Consider the following 20569-nt stretch of genomic DNA (forward strand, 5'->3'; position numbering starts at 1 on the left):
TATCTCATTTCAGACTGTGTTCTGAATCTATATAAAGAAAAGAGGTGGACATGAAAGGGCCTGTCAACTACCAGACACATGAAAGTGATCACCTAAACTTTATCTGAATATAATTTTAATTTGTAGGACATAATATAAAATACACTAAAAGGATGATTAAAGCCAAGCCCAACAACAGAGTTTGCTGTTCTCCCACGTTAAGGCTGCTAGCGCAGCCATCTCCACAATGCTTGCTTTGAAATCTTGACTATCCAGACTCCTTCAGGAACTTCTCCTGGTAGTAGTGGAACTACCTCCTCCTTCCATATTCATTTGCTCACTCACAAGCTCACTCATTCAGACCAGGTCTATGCAACACTGAGAGTTTCCCATTCTCACTTAATTCAGTTAATAAAGCAATCAGTAGAAAGGGAAATAAATTGATTAACCTAGGGTTCATACAGTTCTCCAAATCCCACATTTTATTTTACTGCTCTTGTCATCTCTCTTAATCAGTTGGGTTTGGGATTAAAAAGGCAATGATCCAATTCATTTGTAGATTTATTGTGTATAAACTGACAACTTATGACAGGATTTAAGAATGGCTTCAATGAAAGAAATATTTTTCAAGATCTTTCAACAATGGCCAGAGCATAAAACTTAGGCAATTATTTGAGGGGTGGGTAGCTTTCACAGTATACATGAGTACTGATAAGTTCAGCATTTGTTTAAAAACATAGTTCTGAACTTACAGAAGAACTGGGATGGGATGGATAGATCTCACTATAAGTTTATCATGAGAAATGAGGTGGTACTCCAGTCTTCTCACTAAAAGGAATATATTGTATAAACGTTTTTATAAAGACATTGAACAGAATTCTTCATGAGTGATTTCACAAAAGATGCAGAACTGTCCTTTGCACGAACTTTTATTATGTTGGCCCTTTACAAAGTTGAAGACTATAACATGAAATAATCGTTTGGTAAGGCTTCTTACAGGGAGCTAAAGTTACATATTCCAGATTGGAAATATTCTAATGATGTGAACATGATAGAGTGATAGAATTCAAAAATCTAGAGGAATTCATGGTTATTATATCTGTTTTAGTCCACTCGAATAGCACCAGTCTCCACCAGGTATTTGCAGGGATAACAGGGACTCAGATACTTTGGTTTCTCTTGAAGTTTTCTAAATGGATTATATTAAAAGATTTAATTGCAAGACTTTTTAGAAATAGGTGCTACCCCTCTTTAGAATGGGATTATGTATCTGATGTTAAATACTGCTGTGGACAAGATGGAAATAATCACAATTCAGGATCGCTTCACAAGTTTTGTTAGATGACCCTGACACCAGCTAGCATACATACTACAGACCACAATGGCCGTTCTTCTGTCGGTATACTTTTGCTCTGTGGCCATGAAAATTTTCACATGTAAACCTAAAACATAACTGCGTTTCATTTAGTGTTTTCTAGAGATTAAGAGAGTGGAAAGTCGAAACAATCAAATGGAAAACTCGGGAAACAAAAACAAAAAAATGTTTGCTATTGAATTAAAGATGGTCTAAAATTAGGTATCGGTGATGGTTGCGCAATTCTGTAAATGTACTAAAAACCACTGAATTGTATACTGGCAATGAGTGAACTTTATGCTATGTATATTATATGTCAACCAAGCTTCTTTAAAAATGGATGCAAAAAGAAGTGGAATAAATGAACTTAAGGAGGGCTCTGATTTCAGAGAACACTTTATCATTCACAAAGGCATTTTAGAGGGGCGCCTGGGTGGCACAGCGGTTAAGCGTCTGCCTTCGGCTCAGGGCGTGATCCCGGCGTTATGGGATCGAGCCCCACATCAGGCTCCTCCGCTATGAGCCTGCTTCTTCCTCTCCCACTCCCCCTGCTTGTGTTTCCTCTCTCTCTGGCTGTCTCTCTCTGTCAAATAAATAAATAACATCTTTAAAAAAAAAATAACTGGACAATAGGCTGTTGTATCTTGCTCAACAAGGGGTATAGAGAGCCCCAAAGATTCCAAGACAAAGGACACTGAAGCTGGGTTCATCCTTAAATACTCAAGAAAATAAGGCCAAGAGACACTTGAAAATCAGAGCTCCAGAAGCTTCACTCTAAGCATCATGGAAGATACACTAGATGCACTCCAAATTCCTCCCCACCCTGAGAACATAATTCTTTTTTTTTTTTTAAGATTTTATTTATTTGAGAGAGTGAGAAAGAGAGAGACAGCATGAGCAGTGGTGGGGAAGGGCACAAGGAGAGGGAGAAGCAAACTCCCCATCGAACACGGAGCCCGAGTGGGGCTCCATGCCAGGACCCCAGATCATGACCTGAGTTGAAGTTGACACTTAATGACCAAGCCACCCAGGCGCCCCAAGAACATGTTTCTTTTAGACTGTGAGATTTTATCAGAACACCTTGCGGAGCCAGAGTTTGAACTTGGAATTATCTGACTCCCAAGTTTATACACAACTACTGCTCTTTGATTGTGACAACTGAGCTGAGTTCCCAGTTTGACCCACAGTACAATAGTTGCCTCTTATCTGCAGGGGAGGCCATTCCAAGACCCCTAGTGGATGTCTGAAACCACAGATAGTACCAAATTCTAGACATTCTGTTTTTCCTATGCAAACATTTAATTTATAAATTAGGCACGGTAAGACATTAACAATAATACCTATAATAAAATAGAGCAGTTATAATAATATGATCTAAAAAAGGTTATGTGAACGTGGTCTGTCTCTCAAAACATCTTACTGCACTATACTCACACTCCTTGTGATGATGTGAGATGAATAAATGCCTATGTGATGACATGAAGTGAGAGGAATGATATAGGCATTGTGACGTAGCATTAGGCTACTATTGATCTTCTGATGAGGAGTCAGAAGGAGAATCATCTGCTCCTGGACCAAGGTTGACTGCAGATAACTGAAACCACAAAAAAGGAAGTTATTGTTAAGGGGGGACTACTGTGATTTTAAGTAGCTTGGTTCCTACCCTCTGGAAATGGCTTGCTCCAACCTCTGACACCCAGCCTTCTTCCAGGTGGAAATGGAAGAAGTTGTTAGGTCAGATAGAGAACGGAAATCCTACTAGAAAAGATATAAAGTTGAAAAAAGAAGTGATCTTCCTTCTTGGAAATCTCTGTGGTAGGAAATGTGCGGTTTAGAAACTTCAGACTTTGGGGAGAAAATAGGTATGGAAACAAGGTCAGAAAGAATAAACATAGGTCCTTGTGGGTATTTCTCATAGTCACTAAATACAAAAACACAAAAATAGTATACAGATTAAAGAGAATATCAATAACTTAAATGTCTTTGAATTTTAAATATTCATTTCCATTTACCATTCATTACTTGATAGAAGTTTTTTTATTTTATTTTTTTTAAAGATTTTATTTCTTTATTTTACAGACAGAGAGACAGACAGCCAGTGAGAGAGGGAACACAGGCAGGGGGAGTGGGAGAGGAAGAAGCAGGCTCCCAGCAGAGGAGCCTGACGTGGGGCTCGATCCCAGAACGCCGGGATCACGCCCTGAGCCGAAGGCAGACGCTTAACAACTGTGCCACCCAGGCGCCCCTTGATAGAAGTTTTTTTTAGACTCTATCTCCCTCATAGTTTCAGTGAGGTACCTAAATTTTTATTTTTCATTTTTATGAATAATATACATGTTTTTAATTTAAATTCAATTAGTGAACATATAGTACATCATTAGTTTCAGATACAGAGTTCAGTAATTCATCCGTTCCATATAACACCCAGTGCTCATCACGTCATGCGCCCTCCTTCATGCCCGTCACCCAGTTACCCATCCCACTACCCGCCTCCCCTCCAGCAACCCTCAGTTTGTTTCCTGTAGTTAAGAGTCTCTCATGGTTTTTCTCCCTCTCTGGTTTCTTCCCATTCGGTTTTCCCTCTGGGCTATTTCTTATATTCCTCATATGAGTGAAACCATATGATAATCGTCTTCCTCTGATTGACTTATTTCTCTCAGCGTAATACCTTCCAGGTCCATCCATGTCAGTGTAAATGGTAAGATGTCATCCTTTTTGATGGCTGAGTAATGAAAAATATACATGGTAAAGGTTATTTACTTGGGTGCAAGATCCTGTATTTAAATGTTCAGTATCTTTTAATTTTATGTGTTGCAGTCCCACTGTGAACCCAGACACATTTGAATAATTTGAAAGATTGAGATTTTTTGGATAACTTGTAGTTTTGTAATCATCCAACATTTTATAGCCCTTACTCAACTCATGACTAATTTATATATATAACTTAGAACAAGCACATGATAGCAGCATTCCTTTCATACATCTCACATTTCTTCCTCTAAAAGGCAATGAAGTCCAGTTCTGAGGGTCAAGTTTGTTTCCCCTATACTTTCAAAGACGTGTTTTCTAGAAGGTCTACTCTTTCTCTGTCTTCACTAGACCATGAGCAACACGTGCAGGAATCTTTTATTCATTGATACACCACGGCAACTGAAAGAAAATCTAGCATATACGAGGTACTCAATAAAATAGTTGTTGAGTGAAAATCATCCATTTTACCTTTATTTCATAGTCCTTACCACTAAGTCCCTCTTATTCTGTGTATCCCAAAAGGAGTGACTCAAAATCAGCTGATAAAAGAACTTAAACATCCACGGCTAAGGAGAAAAATCCATAGAAATAGACATATCTCCTAAAATGTAGAGAAGGAGGAACTCCCATATGAGAAAGAAATCCTGCATTTCCCTCTATACACAAAATATATAGGCTATGATGTTGAATAAATGTCAAAGACTTTGGAATAGTGTGCAAGAATTACAATCTGAAACAAGAAAATCTTTAAACCAGATGTTAGATTTTACTGTTTGTGCCCATCATCCAACACTTTGATGGGCCTTTCCTGCTGTTTGTCTCCTTCCCCACCCCCATCCCCCACCTCGCTGCATGACCTCAGGTCTCCTTTCCACAGAGGGGAGTTCTTCTTGATCTTCCCTTTCCTCCCTCAATCCACAGACCTTGCACTCTCCAACATGCTGGATAAATCCACTAAAAGCTAAATAATATCAAAATAATCCCTCAGAGAAACACAAAAACGAGAACATATTTTACAGAACTGAGTGCGATACTAGTATCTCAAGTTAAAGCATTTGCATTTACTTCACAAAAATCAGAGCCTCCCGAGGATAAATGGATGAGTATACAACTTCCTGTTTTACATAAACAAAAGTACTCGCCAAGGGATCCTGCCTCTGAATAAAGAGCTTCTCCCAAAAGCAAATTCTATCTTCAACTCGTAGGGCCATTGGATATTGGAAGTACAAATACGCAGAAGGAGGAGGGAAACCAGAAAAAAGAGAGAGAGCAGTCAGTGGTTTGGAAATACTAGGTTTTACTTTCAGAGTCCTCTGCTCCATTATTCCAGAGTTTAAAATTAGAGGTGTTAAGTAGGCACACCGAAATACAACTTCTCATGCCACCGTCGCCTCTGAATTTAGGTGCAACCGGAGATACCCCATAGCCACCTGTCTGTCACAGCACAGAGGTCCGAGGCAGAGCCTGTCATCCGCAGCTCCATCAGGAGGAGGTAACTGGCCGCATCAGAGTGACAAAGGAATGAAGGAAAATCACCTTTCCTCTCCCAGCCATCCAGAACGTGGTAAGAAAAACCACCTCTCCTCTCCCAGGCATCCAGAACGTGGTAAGAAAAACCACCTCTCCTCTCCCAGGCATCCAGAACGTGGTAAGACAGCAGCACGGGGGCTCCCCCGTGGTGTTAGTGGCGCCAGCACGGCCGTCGAGACCCAGATCTCCAGCACGTGCGGTCCACCCGCTTGCGTAGCCGTCAGCTGGTGGGCGGCTCAACGCCTTGCATGCCCAGCCCGCGAGAAGACACGGACCCTGACCAGGGCAGCACAGCCCCTCATTATTTTCAAGGAGAACACTGCCACTGCTGGAGGAGTTCCTTAGAGACAAAGAAGTGGCCCTGAAGCAGCAGCAGTAGTAAGAGTAGCGGCAGCAGCGATGAGAGGGGGAGCGGTATCACCGGGGACAATTAGCACCAGCTCAGGAAAATGCGTACCAGAAAAGACTCTCTTGTTATAAAGACCAGAGGTTGCCATCATTTAGCTGGAAGAAAGCTACTTTGAAAACAGCCTGTGGTGTTTGCTAGCCACCTGACGCTTACCTCCCACTGTCAGGGATACATAAAGAAGGCACACTCCCCACATCTGCTGCAGGACACTCCGAGCCAGGCACTGCATCCCTGGCGGCTGGGTGTCTGAGCCCCTGGAGCGGCAGAAGGTCCGTGCCCTCCCTGCGAGGGAGGGGGGAAGGAGGGAGGCAGGGAGGGAGGCAGGGAGGGAGGGAGGAGAGCCCAGTCTGGATGCAAAACCAAGAAGAAACACCAGGGGAGGGCCTCCCTTCTTGACCCGAGGCTTTCAGCTCCCACAGTAGCAGTGGGGGCTTCCCTTAGAGCAGTGTCTTGGTGGGAACATTTTCTACTGATGAATCCACAGGTTTTAGTCCAAGAGAGTCTGTGAACACCGGACAGTAATAGAATTGTGTGTAAAGAGCAGAGACGACAAATGGGAAGAATAACTTAAGGGAAAGGCAGAAGTGGTCAATTTGACACTATTCACAGTTTCCCTTTTGCGCAACACAATAAAATAGAAGAATCATCTAGAGGTGGAGTGTGTGAGCGTATTGGAATATGTGTCTGTGTTGTATATGCTTTGTTAGTTGAAAAGAAGGGAATTTGGCTATACTTTAAATATACTTGAAATAGCTAATATAGAAATAATCTTCAAAAAAATTCAAAAGCAGGGGCACCTGAGTGGCACAGTCAGTTAAGCAACCGGCTCTTGATTTTGGCTCAGGTCGTGATCTCAGTGTCATGGGATTGAGCCCCACATCAGGCTACCTGCTCAGCGATTGGGGAGTCTATTTCTCCCTCTGCCCCTATCCCTGCTCATGCTCTCTCTCTCTCTCTCAAATAAATAAAATCTTTAAATTTTTTTTAATTTAAAAAAAAATTTTAATTTAAATCTTTTTAAAAAAAGATGGACAATAACAAGTGTTGCTGAAGATGTGGAGAAATTGGAACCCTCGTACATTGCCGGTGGGAATGTGAAATGGTGCAGCCATTGAGAAAAGTCTGGCACTTCCTCAAAATGTTCAACATAGAGCGTATGACCCAGGAATTCTCCTATGTATTCAAAAAAAATAAAACCATATGTGCACACAAAAACGTGTGCATGAATAGTCACAGCAGCATTATTTAAACAAATAGTGTAAAAACCAAAATGTCCATCAATCGATACATGGATAAACAAAGTACAGTATATCCATAAACAATAGAATAGCATTCAGGCATAAAAAGGAATGAAATTCTCATCTACGTTACAGCATGGATGAAGCTTGAAAACATTATACTAAGTAAAAGAAGCCAGACAGGGGCGCCTGGGTGGCACAGCGGTTAAGCGTCTGCCTTCGGCTCAGGGCGTGATCCCGGCGTTACAGGATCGAGCCCCACGTCAGGCTCCTCGGCTATGAGCCTGCTTCTTCCTCTCCCACTTCCCCTGCTTGTGTTCCCTCTCTCGCTGGCTGTCTCTCTCTCTGTCAAATAAATAAATAAAATCTTTAAAAAAAAAAAAAAAAAGAAGCCAGACACAAAAGGCCACATATCATACAATCCATTTATATGCAGTGTTCATAATAGGCAAATCCATAGAGACAGAAAGTAGGTTATGGTACCAGGGGTTGGGGGGCAGGAGGGTTAGCAAGGACGATGAAAAGGCCGCTATTGAGTATGGGATTTCTTTCTGGAGTGCTGAAAATGTTCAGGAATTAGCAGTGATCAGTGCACAACTTTGTAACTACACCAAGAACTACTGAATTGTACTCTTTGAAAAGGTGACCTGTATTTGGTTTTTTGGGTGAGGTTTTTTTTTTAAGATTTTATTTTTAAGTAATCTCTACATGGAGCTCAAACTTACATCCCCGAGATCAAGAGGTGCATGCTCCACCAACTGAGCCAGCCGAGGCGCCCCAGGGTGAAATGTATTTCAATTAACTTCAATAAAGCTAGTATTTTTAATATTTATTTTAATCAATGTTGATAGATGCTGGAGAATTTCACTACACTTAAGATCCATGTATGGGGGGGGGGAGGGGAAAGCTATTCATTGAGCCCTTCTATGAATACAGTTCTGTTTTTGGAATCTCCTGTCTGACTAGGATTTTGAATCTTCACTGCTCATTTTGTCACACAGAGTCAAAATCAATCTTCCTTCATGGATGGCCTGTAGACTCGAGACTGTTGAAGCTACTGCTGAGTCCATTTTGACTCCAGACTTTCCTTGATTTCGTAAGTATGCATTAAAATTCCTTGTGTACACTGAATTCAGTCCCTTGAACAGACTTTTGTGCAGCAATAGATGGATAGCCAAAGTGTAGGGGCTGCTGTCTGCCTCCTCACCTTACTTGACTTCATCTAAAAAGCATGTTTGTGCATTTTTCCCATGTTCAGTAAAAATTAGTAGAAAATGGGAAACAAATTGTTAGTGTCGGTGATGAGAAAATTGAAATAAACTTCATGCAACTGGGATAAAGACGAAAATAAACAAGCTGGAAGCAAAAGAAAAAGTTAAAGGCAGTTTGTATCTCTTGTGAATGCTCTGGGAGAATTATTGTCTACTTACTGCGTGTGAGTGGAATACAGCACCTAGCTATAGTAGATATAATACTGTCATCTCGTGGCACTGTAGAGCATTGCCATTTTACACATATACCCCAATGATTAATATTGTTTTTCCCTACCAAAAATATAGAAATTTAGAATCAAAAGAAAGCTTTATTTTTTTAAGATTTATTTATTTGGGGGGGGCATAAGCAGGGAAGTGGGAGGGGCAGAGGGAGAGGGGAAGCAGACTCCCCACTCTGCGGGGAGCCCAATCATCCCAGGACCCTGAGATCATGACCTGAGCCAAAACCAAGTCAGGTGCTTAACTGACTGAGCCACCAAGGAGCCCCTAAAAGAAAGCTTTAAAAGCATCTAGTCCTTTTCAATTATCTCATTTTACAATTGGCATCATGTAAAACTTGCCTAGGCAGCAAAATTCCTTATGACGCTCTGTCCCTCTACCAAAAACTGGATTTCTTTCCAAACATTGCTCAAAATATGATTACCCATTGCTAAATAAAGCCCTGCTATTATCCATCTAGGTCTGTGCTGAACTGAATGGTCCAGGTGAGAAGCAGCTTGATTAATTACAAATACACCCCTGCAATTTGGAGCATCTGTCCTGGTGGCTCCCATTTGGAGCTTGTATTTGAATCTCTGTGTGTTTTCTCTGTATATGGATATGCAAAGCATCTCTCTCCCTGCTGGCACTAACCAGGGCCTTAGAATGAGACTCAGGCACTTTTGGCTTGTTGCCTCTACAGGCAAAGAGAGGTTCCTCCCACCACTACCCCAAGAAGAGCAAACAGGTGCTGAGCACTGGAGGCATACCTAAGGGAGGGGGCTCACAGAAACAGTGACAAGAGATAAGAAGGGGTCTGGGCAGAGTATCAGTATTGCCCACTGTGGTCTATCTCTCTTCCAATATACTCTCTAAACAGATGCCAGAGTGGTCATTCTACAATTTCAACCTGACCGTGACACCGTCCTATTTAAAGCCTTCAGTGGCTCCCCAGCCCCTACGAAGGAAGGCCAGACTGTTCCATCATGTAAGATCCCAACTATATCTCACTCGAGCTCCATTTACAACCTATGCTGCAGAATCGCTTGCCTTTCCCCCACGCATGCCAGGCTGCTTCAGGTCTCTATCCTTTCGCTCAAACTTTTTCCTCAGCTGAAGTATCCCTCTATTCAAGGAGCAGCATAAGGGTTACCCACCCTGTGAAATTTTCCTGGCCCCATTTGAACCATCCAGCAAACTTAAATGCACCCTTCTGTGTGGTCTCACACTAACCTGTAATTGATGTATTCTTCCCACCACAATGTAAACTTCTTGAGAATGAAGTATGCCTAACCAGTTTTTTCCCCAAATAAATATCTATGTGTTTATTGTCACTGATCTTGAAAACCAAGATTTTTTTTTAAAGACTTTATTTATTTATTTGACAGAGAGAGACAGCCGGTGAGAGAGGGAACACAAGCAGGGGGAGTGGGAGAGGAAGAAGCAGGCTCCCAGCGGAGTAGGGAGCCCGATGCGGGGCTCGATCGCAGGACCCTGGGATCACACCCTGGGCCAAAGCCAGACGCTTAACGACTGAGCCACCCAGGCGCCCCAAAAACCAAGATTTTATGGAAATGGAAGAGGAGCAGAAATCCTAATACACCTAAGTTAAGAGGTAAAGTTAAGATAACAAATGCTGGGTAAACATTAAGGGATCTTGGAATGAAAAGATGTGGACCAAACTCATAAGATACATTATACATAAGATACGATTCTCTGTCTTATGTGGTGAAGCTTTGTTCTCCCAAAGGAGATGTCAGTCATGCTAAAGTGGAAAAGGAGAATAAACTTGGGATGAAAGAGAGGCAAAGTCCTACCACCACCATCTGGGCCTGGATTCAGAATGGGGAGAAAGGAAGTTTCTAGGCACAGTGTGGGGCTGAGAGTGGAAACTCTTCAAGCTCAGTCGTGTTGGTTACGCTTACATGAGTTGACCAGAAGAACCAGGTCATTGGGGAGCTGTGGCAAAGCAGCCCAGGCTGGAGGTGGCCCGGCCATAGCAGTGAGAGGAGAAAGACTTCTTCTACACCTGCATGCTAAGAAGTGGTGCTTGAGTGGAGGGAACCTGCCTACAGCACTGGAGCAGAGATGGCAAAAAAATCTCCACACCAGCAACACCATGTGACCAAAGAACACAAGACTTCTTTATTTTTTTAAATTTTTTAAAAAGATTTTATTTATTTATTTATTTGAGAGAGAGAGAGAGTGAGTACAAGCTTGTGAGAGAGGGAAAAGGAGAAGCAGACTCCCCGCTGATCCCCACTGAGCAGGGAGCCAAACGTGGAGTTCGATTCCCAGGACTCTGGGATCCTGACCTGAGCTGAAGGCAGACTGAGCCACCTGAGCACCCCAAGACTTCTTTAGCAATAGAGCAATTCTCAGAGTTTCTCTTCAGGAGTATTGAAATTATATTGACCTCTGGAATGGATCAGCTCCTGGGTCCTTGGACTTCCCCCAGGAAGCGGGGAGTGGTGGAAATAAGCATGTTTTCACAATAGCTGCGTGGAGACTGCTGAAATTTAATTCAAATATTAAAAGTTGACACTTTATTTCATTTCACAAAGTGAGGTGACACGTATCAATTCCTTATAGTTCCCCCAGCCATGGGAGGAAACAGCTCTACATCCCTCTGCCCTTTATACCTCTGTAAAGAAGTAATGTTTTTTCAATCTCTTGATGTGCTCTTCTGTTTGCATGTCTGTGAACAGGCCCTTATCTCTAGCCACGTAAAGCACCAATGTGCCAGGAGTTGGGCAGGGAGGGGGAGCATCTCAAGTAAAAAGATTAAGATAGGGCACCTGGGTGGCTTAGTCAGTGAAGCGTCTGCCTTCGGCTCAGGTCATGACCCCAGGGTCCTGGGATCCAGTCCTGAATTAGGTTCCCTGCTCCGTGGGGAGTCTGCTTCTCCCTCTGCCCCTCCCCCCTCCTTGTGCGTGCTCTCTCTCTCTCTCTCTCTGACAAATAAATAAATAAAATCTTTAAAAAAAAAGATTAATATAGTAATGTCACAGTAGAAATAAACAAGAAAGAAAAATATCTATATAGCTTCTGGAGGCCAAAACAGGTTTCCATGGCCTCAGCAACACAGCTAACTGGCTTAAAAGTCAGGACTTGTCGGGGCGCCTGGGTGGCACAGCGATTAAGCGTCTGCGTTTGGCTCAGGGTGTGATCCCGGCGTTATGGGATCGAGCCCCACATCAGGCTCCTCCGCTATGAGCCTGCTTCTTCCTCTCCCACTCCCCCTGCTTGTGTTCCCTCTCTCGCTGGCTGTCTGTATCCTGTCAAATAAATAAATAAAATCTTTAAAAAAAAAAAAAGTCAGGACTTGTCAAGAGAAAAAAAGATTTTCTAGATTATTTTATCTGCCACTGTAACACATCAAGTCAGGTTTGGCAGATTTGAATGTAGAATTTATATAGCAAATATTCCATACAGAATTAAAGGAAAGCAAGAAAACCTTCCCCTGCAAATTTGGGAGGATTATGGAGGAAAGAAAGGAAACAGAGGTAGGCTGTGGAGATTAGATGCCAGAGTCCATGTTTTCCCCACCTTGAGACCAAGTGGAGTGTTTATGGAGTGTAGGAAAACCAAGGTTACCAGAAATAGTAGGCTGTTTCTGTGAGAATGGCATGGAGAAGTTGCAGAAAAACTCAGAATAACTCTGGTGTCAGCTCATAGTACCAGAAAACATAAATATATGAACCTGGTTTTCCAGTGCCTGAATGTGGTGAAGAAGGAAATCAGAGGCACGCGTACGTTTCGCCAGGAAAGACAGAGAAGTATAGAGAATGAGAGCGAATCTGCACCAGGCTGGAGTCAAAGCAAAGTCACCACAGCATGTAGTGACTTCAGACCAGAGACCAAGAACAGAAACGGTGGATTCCAGCTAGTGGGATACTGCTAAATGTTTAAAAACTCCCCTTCTCCCCCTCCCAAAAAAGCCCTGAATTGTATTACTTGCCAATTTCCATGGTTTAAATACTCCCACTACAGTCAGCTTCAAACTCCATCGTATCATCGTTGTATGTAGAGTTGGTAAGGGCAGTACACCGTTATATAGTATTTCCACCATAAAGATATGATCGATGTGAGTAACCTCAGAGCTACTAGTAAAACATGGAAAAATAGAGGCCCATGGCTGGCTCAGTTGGTGGAGCATGTGACTCTTGATCTCAGGTTTACAAGTTTGAGCCCCACATTATATGTAGAGATTATTTAAAAAGAGAATCTTTTTTAAAAAATTTAACAGAAAAATAATTAGAAAGTGATCATTTGAGTATTATTTCACTTCTAATATAATTTATTTCATTGAAAATGTATGTTTCATGGCAAATTTACATTTAAATTTAATTGCAAATTTAACAAAATGCTCACAAAATTTCTGCAAATTTGACGGGAAGCTGTTGTAAGCCAGTAAAAACCAACTTCAGCACGCAACAGATTCCAAATCGGTATGAGGAGAGCAAGTTAGCCTGCAATTCCAGATGGGACCATCTTCACCTGCAGGGTCCAAGGAGCCTACCAGAACTGCCACACCCCAACAAAGTCAAGAGCAAGTGTCCAAGGAGCACTCCAACAATTTGTAACCATCCTGTTTCCCCACTGCCATATAAGAACGATGGGCTCACTACGGACTCTGAGAAACAAACTGAGGGCTTCAGAGGGGAGGGGGTGAGGGACTGGGATAGGCTGGTGATGGGTAGTAAGGAGGGCACGTATTGCATGGTGCACTGGGTGTTATACACAACTAATGAATCATCGAACTTTCCATCGGAAACCGGGGACGTACTGTATGGTGACTAACATAATATAATAAAAAAAAACATTAAAATAAAAAAAATTAAAAAAAAAAAAACGATGGGCTCATCCAATATGTCAAACCGGTGATGACTAAATTCTACTTAACTGACCTAAATTTAGGGCATTTTTTTCCCCACACTATGCAGAGAAATGGGACCATGTAGGAAAGATTAGCTCAATTTAAGAAATTAGGTACATTTTTCAATGCATTTCCGAGTGTCATGTGGTAAATGTGTGATCCCAACACTTCAAAGAAAGGAATCACGGAAATCAGAGGTCACCCAAACAGATCATGTGGCTCTTCACAGTTCACTTTGTAGATGTAGAAATGATTCCTGCTTGCCGTCAAAACAAAAAATAATAAGGATCAGGGGAATGTAGTTCTCACAGGGGAAATGTTTCAGGGTAGAACTCCCAAGAGGTAAGTAGTTCTCTACAAATCTCTTGACAGCATTAAAAAAAAAAGAAAAGAAGAAGTCTCAATCTATAAAGAGCCTTCTAGGGCCCAGGATCTCATAGGCTGTTAGAATAGTCAGTGTTTCATTCCCCTGTAAGATTTTAATTCCGTTCCAAAGCAGAGACCCAGCTACCTATCACCACAAGCCCAAGGGGATGCTCTGAAGGACACTCTCCTCACACACTCAGACGTCGGCCTGAGAAAGGCCAGCCTCCTCCAACGTTTTGCTGCTCTGTCCACATGAGTCCAACAAGGGAAGCAGTCCTAATAGGAGGTCAATTCACAATAAGAGCAAAGACTTAATTTCCACACCTTAAAAGTTTCAGTAAGTTTATCAAAAACTGTATGTAGTCTGTCTTTCCCCACCTTCTTCCTTACTCACAAAGTTAATATATATAGCATATGAATTTTGAATTAAATCAGCCTTTCTCCGGATTTGGAAACTTTCTTCTCTGAATTGAGAAGAAGAGTTTTAAACATTTACCTTGTCTTTTGTTTTCTGTATTTTGTGCGAGGTAATAAAGCAATATAAATGCTATAACAGATTCAACATAGTCAGGGACAGGGGGTCTTAATGCTTCTTTTCCCAGTGACAAGAACACTCAGCCAACTTACTTGAAGGCTGGAAGGCCTTCCATTTCAGACCTTTTCTTTTCTTTCCTCTTGCTTGCTTTTTTTTTTTTTTTTAAGATTTATTTATTTATTTTCGAGAGGGAGAGCGGGGGGAGGGGCAAAGGGAGAGAGAAAATCCTGAAGCAGACTCCCCGCTAAGTAGGGAGCCTGACCCAGGGATTGATCCAGGACCCCCAAAACATGACCTGAGCAGAAATCAAGAGTCAGATGCTCAACTGAGCCACCCAGGTGCCCGCATTTCATACCTTTTCTTAAACAAGGTTTTTTGGGTTGTTTTGTTTTCATTTACAGTGCATGGACACTGATAGGATCATGAGAATAAAGTGTGAGTTCTGTCTCCCCACTGCACCCAAACTCTGTCCATTCTCCATGCACTGCCTCTGCCCAGGCTGCATCATGGTCCGAGTCTGGTCCTAACAGCAACCAGGGGTGAACAACGCAATGCTGGGTCATTCCTCATGCCTCAGCCTTAGCAATGCATATCTGCTCTGCATGGAGAAGCCCTCAACGCTAAGGTGCCCTACACAAAATCCCAGTTCAGTGTAGATATGCCAGAAAGAGGCCAAACCTCTGGAATAATTTTTTTTTTTTTTTACAAGTGAAAGAGGCACTGCCTGCAAAGGGCTCAAAGTGAGTTTGCCTCCTAGTGAAGGGGAGCCTAGCAGCCTATGACTTCCTATCTGACTCTGTAAGGAGGATGACTTCCATTTGACCCTGTAAAGAGGGTCCCACCCTCCCTGACTTTGCTGTTTTCATGCCACCCTCTTCCCTTCCATCCCTAGGAACCTCTGCCTTGAATTTCCAGTCTAAAACCCCTGCACCTAATTATTTGCTGTTCTATTTGCTTTTTTTTCTAAAGATTTTATTTATTTATGTGACAGAGAGACAGCCAGCGAGAGAGGGAACACAGCAGGGAGAGTGGGAGAGGAAGAAGCAGGCTCCCAGCGGAGGAGCCTGATGCGGGGCTCGATCCCATAATGCTGGGATCACGCCCTGAGCCGAAGGCAGACGCTTAACCACTGTGCCACCCAGGCGCCCCCTAAGATGGTCTTTTAACTGATAAATCTAAGCTTGCTTCACTTCTCAATTTAAATAGCTGAAGACACCACAACTTCAAAAAATTAACAGCCCTATAATAAAAAATCACAGATAAATTAAGAAAGAAAATTATTCAATTAGTTTCCTTCTTTTGTTTTTTTCTAGGGTGGCTCCTTTTTCTCTAGAAAAGAGAAAAGTCTGTTCTCTTTTCTAAAACTCTTGAGTGGTTTACCCCTTCGACAGACACTCCCTGCCTCTGCAGAGATTCCACCTCACACCCTCTCAAGTCAAAACCACTGTTGTCTGCTGTCTCTACCTGGAAAAGGAGGCTCTCCCTCAGACCCACCCATTGCAACCACCCTGTCCCCGTGCAGGCCAGAACACCCAGGGCCAGATAGGAGGGGGTGCGCCCCCCAGCCTTCTCCCAGCAGGTCCACTGGGAAAGTGCATCCAGATGTGTGCACCACAGCTGGGAGGAAACTCAGAATGATGAAGAAAGATTAGCTAAGGGGGATTTTTTACTATGCACAGATTCATTATGGGTATTCTCCAGTTAACTGCCTTTTTAGTATAATCCTAATATGAATTGATTTATGAAAATTTGATTTTCAGAAAAAATTTTAGAAACACATCATTTGCTTAAGGTAGAAGTGTATTTATAGTATGTATCTCCTCTAGCTGATAAAAAATAAGTTTTCATACTTGGCAACATACACACGCTTTCAAATTTTGTCTTCTTTCTGTTCTAGCCAAAGAAAGTACCATCCATCCTAAAAGAAATTATTCTTGCTTCTGAAAATCAGGTAATAGAAAGCTAATATATTGTTCTCTTTGTAGACAGTCTATAATTAATATTTCTATGGATCCTATAAAGCAAGATACATTCAGTATTATTAATAATTACTGGCTATTTTACAGTCACTTAGTTCTTTTTAAATAATAATGAAGATAAAATATGTTTGAGATTGGGGGTGCCTGACTGGCTCAGTCAGTAGAGCATGTGACTCTTGATCTCAGGGCTGTAAGTTCAAGCCCCACATTGGGTATAGAGATTACTTAAAAATAAAATTTTAAAATAAATAAATATATATATGTATATATACACACAAATATATTTTGAGATTGGTGTTTATAAACATATTTTTTATATAAACACATATTTTTAATGATATTCCAGTGTTTAGATCTGTCAGTGTTCACACCTCTATACAACTAACGTCTTATAAGTTTAATTTTTTTGTTGTTTCTTAAGAATTACATGATGTTTTAGTTTAAGCATAAAAAAATACCTAAAACACTATTTGGAGGAAAAACCCTTCTTTGAACAAACCATTTATTAAAGGGAGTTTTTAAATAACATAGGGCTCAGATGTTTAATACCTTTATTTTTTAAAATTTTTTCTTATGTTAGTCACCATACAGTACATCCTTAGTTTTTGATGTAGTGTTCCACGATTCATTGTTTGGGTATAACACCCAGCACTCCTTGCAATACATGCCCTCCTTAATACCCATCACTGGCCTATCCCAATCTCCCACTCCCCTCCCCTCTGAAGCCCTCAGTTTATTTCCCAGAGTCCATAAAAAGGTTCTTGAGAATCTAATTTGTTGGAAAGTCAAATAAGGTCTTCAAATAATAACACACTAAATGTCAAATCCTACAGTAATCAGTCTATTTTAATCCAAATCACCAGAAGCAATAAACTAGTTAGGTCAATCAGTAAAGTTAAATAACATTCTAGAACAAACAGAAAACAATGGATGATGCCTTTGACTTTGTTTACACTGGGGACAGACTCATACTGCTGGAGTATATGGCCAATCCCTCATCCTACACTCCTGACTATGTGACATAAAGCACAAGAGATGTGATCACACAGGGAAATGGGATGCAGGACTAACCAGGGTTGGCAAAAGCTATTCAGTCAGCCAATCAGCCAACAAATATTTATTAATTATCTTACTGTTGCCAAACACTGTGGCGGGTGCTGCAGATACAATAAAAAAACAAAACAGACTCGGTCTTTGCTCTGAAAGGGCTCATAATCTAGTACAAGAAACCAGTGAGCATTTAGGCAAATCTCATCATACTGTACTGCAGTCACCATTTATAATATAAACTCTTATCTCCCAGAAGATTGTCTTCTAAGGGAGAAAAATTCTTCCCAAAGGAGGTGACAGCCAAGTGAATTCTGAACAGTGAGACCATATTAAGATGAATCAGTATATTCCAGGAGGAGTGGATCCAGTAGGTCCTTGGTACTCCAAGGGAACCAAAGGAAGAAAGACTATAGAAATATGTAAGGGCCGGGGGCACCTGGCAGCCTCAGTAGATTAATTTGATTTCATCTCAGGTCGTTACCTCAGGGTCATGGTATCAAGCCCTGTGTTAGACTTCACACTCAGCAGGGAATCTTTTTTTTTTTTTTTAAGATTTTATTTATTTATTTGTCAGAGAGAGAGAGAGAGCACAAGCAGGGGGAGCAGCAGAGGGAGAAGCAGGCTCCCCACTGAGCAAGAAGCCCGATGTGGGGCTCCATCCCAGGACCCTGAGATCATGACCTGAGCCGCAGGCAGACGCTTAACCGACTGAGCCACTCAGGCGCCCTCAGCAGGGAATCTGCTTGAGATTTTCTCCCTCCATCCTCTCTCTCTCAAATAAATAAATAAATCTAAAAAAAAAAATGTAAGGGCCATATCTCAAAAGTTCTTGTAAATCATGGCAGGAGACATTTTAAGAAGTCAGAGACCAACTGTTGGGATAGTAATTACGGAGTAATTATTCCACACTCCTCCATGCCAACAGAATCCACTTCTCTGTGGTCCCAATTGGGGGTGTAGACCCATTACCTGCACTATTTTTCAGACACGACCTTGTGCCTTCATTTCCAATACTTGTAATACGTCTCCCATAGAAGGAGCATTTCAGGGGCTCCTGGGTGGCTCAGTCGGTTGAGCATATCTGACTTTTGATTTCAGCTCAGGTCATGGGATGGAGCCCTATGTCAGGCTCCACACTCAGCTGGGAGTCAGCTTGAGATTCTCTCTCTCCTCTCCTTCTCCCTCTGCCCCTCCCGCCAGCTCACTCACTCTCTCTCTCAAGTAAATAAACAAATCTTTTTTAAAAAGAAAAAAGAAGGAGCATTTCAGGACACCTAGAAACTAACCAGCCTCTGAGGGATTGTCTTACAGAGCAAACCCAGATGATTGATGGCAAATGCATTCTACTTAAAATAAGAAGTTCTCTGTTTTCCTTCTAGATTCTGGTCATCAGACAAAAGCATTCTCTTGCCTCTTCCCTGTGTATATTTCCCTTGTCTGACTTCACCATTCATCTTAGCAGACTACAGAAAGACATGGGAGAGACCACAAATACATCCCTGGACACGGTGGTGACAGACTTCATTCTCCTGGGCTTACCTCACCCCCCGAGTCTGAGGACCCTCCTCTTCCTGGTCTTCTTCATCATTTACGTCCTGACTCAGCTGGGAAACCTGCTCATTCTGCTCACCGTGTGGGCTGACCCAAAGCTCCAGGCTCACCCCATGTACATTCTTCTGGCCGTGCTCTCATTCCTGGACATGTGGCTCTCCTCAGTCATCGTCCCTCGAGTTTTTCTAAACTTCACTCCCACCAGCAAGGCAATCCCCTTTGGTGGCTGTGTGGCTCAGCTGTATTTCTTTCACTTCCTGGGCAGTACCCAGTGCTTCCTCTACACCCTGATGGCCTACGACAGGTACCTGGCAATATGCCAGCCCCTGCGCTACCCCGTGCTCATGAATGGGAGGTTATGCACCGGCCTCGTGGCTGGAGCTTGGGTGGCAGGATCCATCCATGGGTCTATCCAGGCCACCTTGACCTTCCGCCTGCCCTACTGTGGGCCCAACCAGGTGGATTACTTTATCTGTGACATCCCTGCGGTATTGAGACTGGCCTGTGCTGACACAACCGTCAATGAGCTTGTGACCTTTGTGGACATTGGGGTGGTGGCCGCCAGTTGCTTCATGTTAATTCTGCTCTCCTATGCCAACATAGTCCACGCCATCCTGAAGATTCGCACTGCTGATGGGCGGCGCCGAGCCTTCTCCACCTGTGGCTCCCACCTAACCGTGGTCACCGTCTACTATGTGCCCTGTATCTTCATCTACCTCAGGGCTGGCTCCAAGAGTCCCCTGGATGGAGCAGTGGCCGTGTTTTACACTGTTGTCACTCCATTTCTGAACCCCCTTATCTATACCCTGAGGAACCAGGAAGTGAAGTCTGCTCTGAAGAGAATAAGGGCAGGTAGAGGGGCCGCCAGCGAAAATAAGTAACTACAGTCTCGGGGACTGCCTGCATCACCGTTGCTACCATGGCTCTCATTTTTAAGTACTCTACACCCAACATGGGGCTCAAACTCACAACCCTGAGATCAAGAGTCACAGGCTCCACTGACTGAGCCAGCCAGGCACCCCTGACATTATTTGTTTAGAAATAAATGTATACGGTGCCTGGCAGGCTCAGTCAGTTAAGCGTCTGCCTTAGTCTCAGGTCAAGATCCCAGGGTCCTGGGATGGAGCCCAAGCCTGCATGGGTTCCTTGCTCAGTGGGGAGCCTGCTTCTCCCTCTCCTTCTGCCCCTTCCCCTCCCCTGCTCATTCTCTCTCTCTCTCAAATAAATAAATAAAATCTTTTAAAAAAGAAACAAATGTATACCTTACTTCCACCACTCTGACTACCTTGTGAGATATAAAAATGCCTTATTAAAGGTTGAAAAGGATGAGAATGCATCAGCAACCTTGGAATTCTGTTAGGTCAGAAAATATGAAAGGAAAAAAAATGACATTCTCTTTACCCCTAAACCCTAGTAGAAATTTCTATGACTTCTTTGCTTCTTTGCTTATGCATGGCATTAACATTCCCAAGCGCT

At 42.5% G+C, this 20569-nt stretch overlaps 1 protein-coding gene across 1 annotated transcript; it reads left to right on the plus strand.

Annotated features, from left to right (window-relative positions):
• Positions 1–19017: 19017 nt before the first annotated feature.
• LOC123786616 (olfactory receptor 10G2) lies at positions 19018–19974 on the plus strand. Its single transcript, XM_045788917.2, has one exon. It carries the CDS (start codon positions 19018–19020, stop codon positions 19972–19974), a length of 957 nt encoding a protein of 318 aa, XP_045644873.2.
• Positions 19975–20569: the final 595 nt, after the last annotated feature.

The sequence above is a fragment of the Ursus americanus genome, chromosome 35, assembly GCF_024610735.1.
Source record: "Ursus americanus isolate L20-20 chromosome 35, mUrsAme1.1.p, whole genome shotgun sequence".
Lineage (NCBI taxonomy): Eukaryota > Metazoa > Chordata > Mammalia > Carnivora > Ursidae > Ursus > Ursus americanus.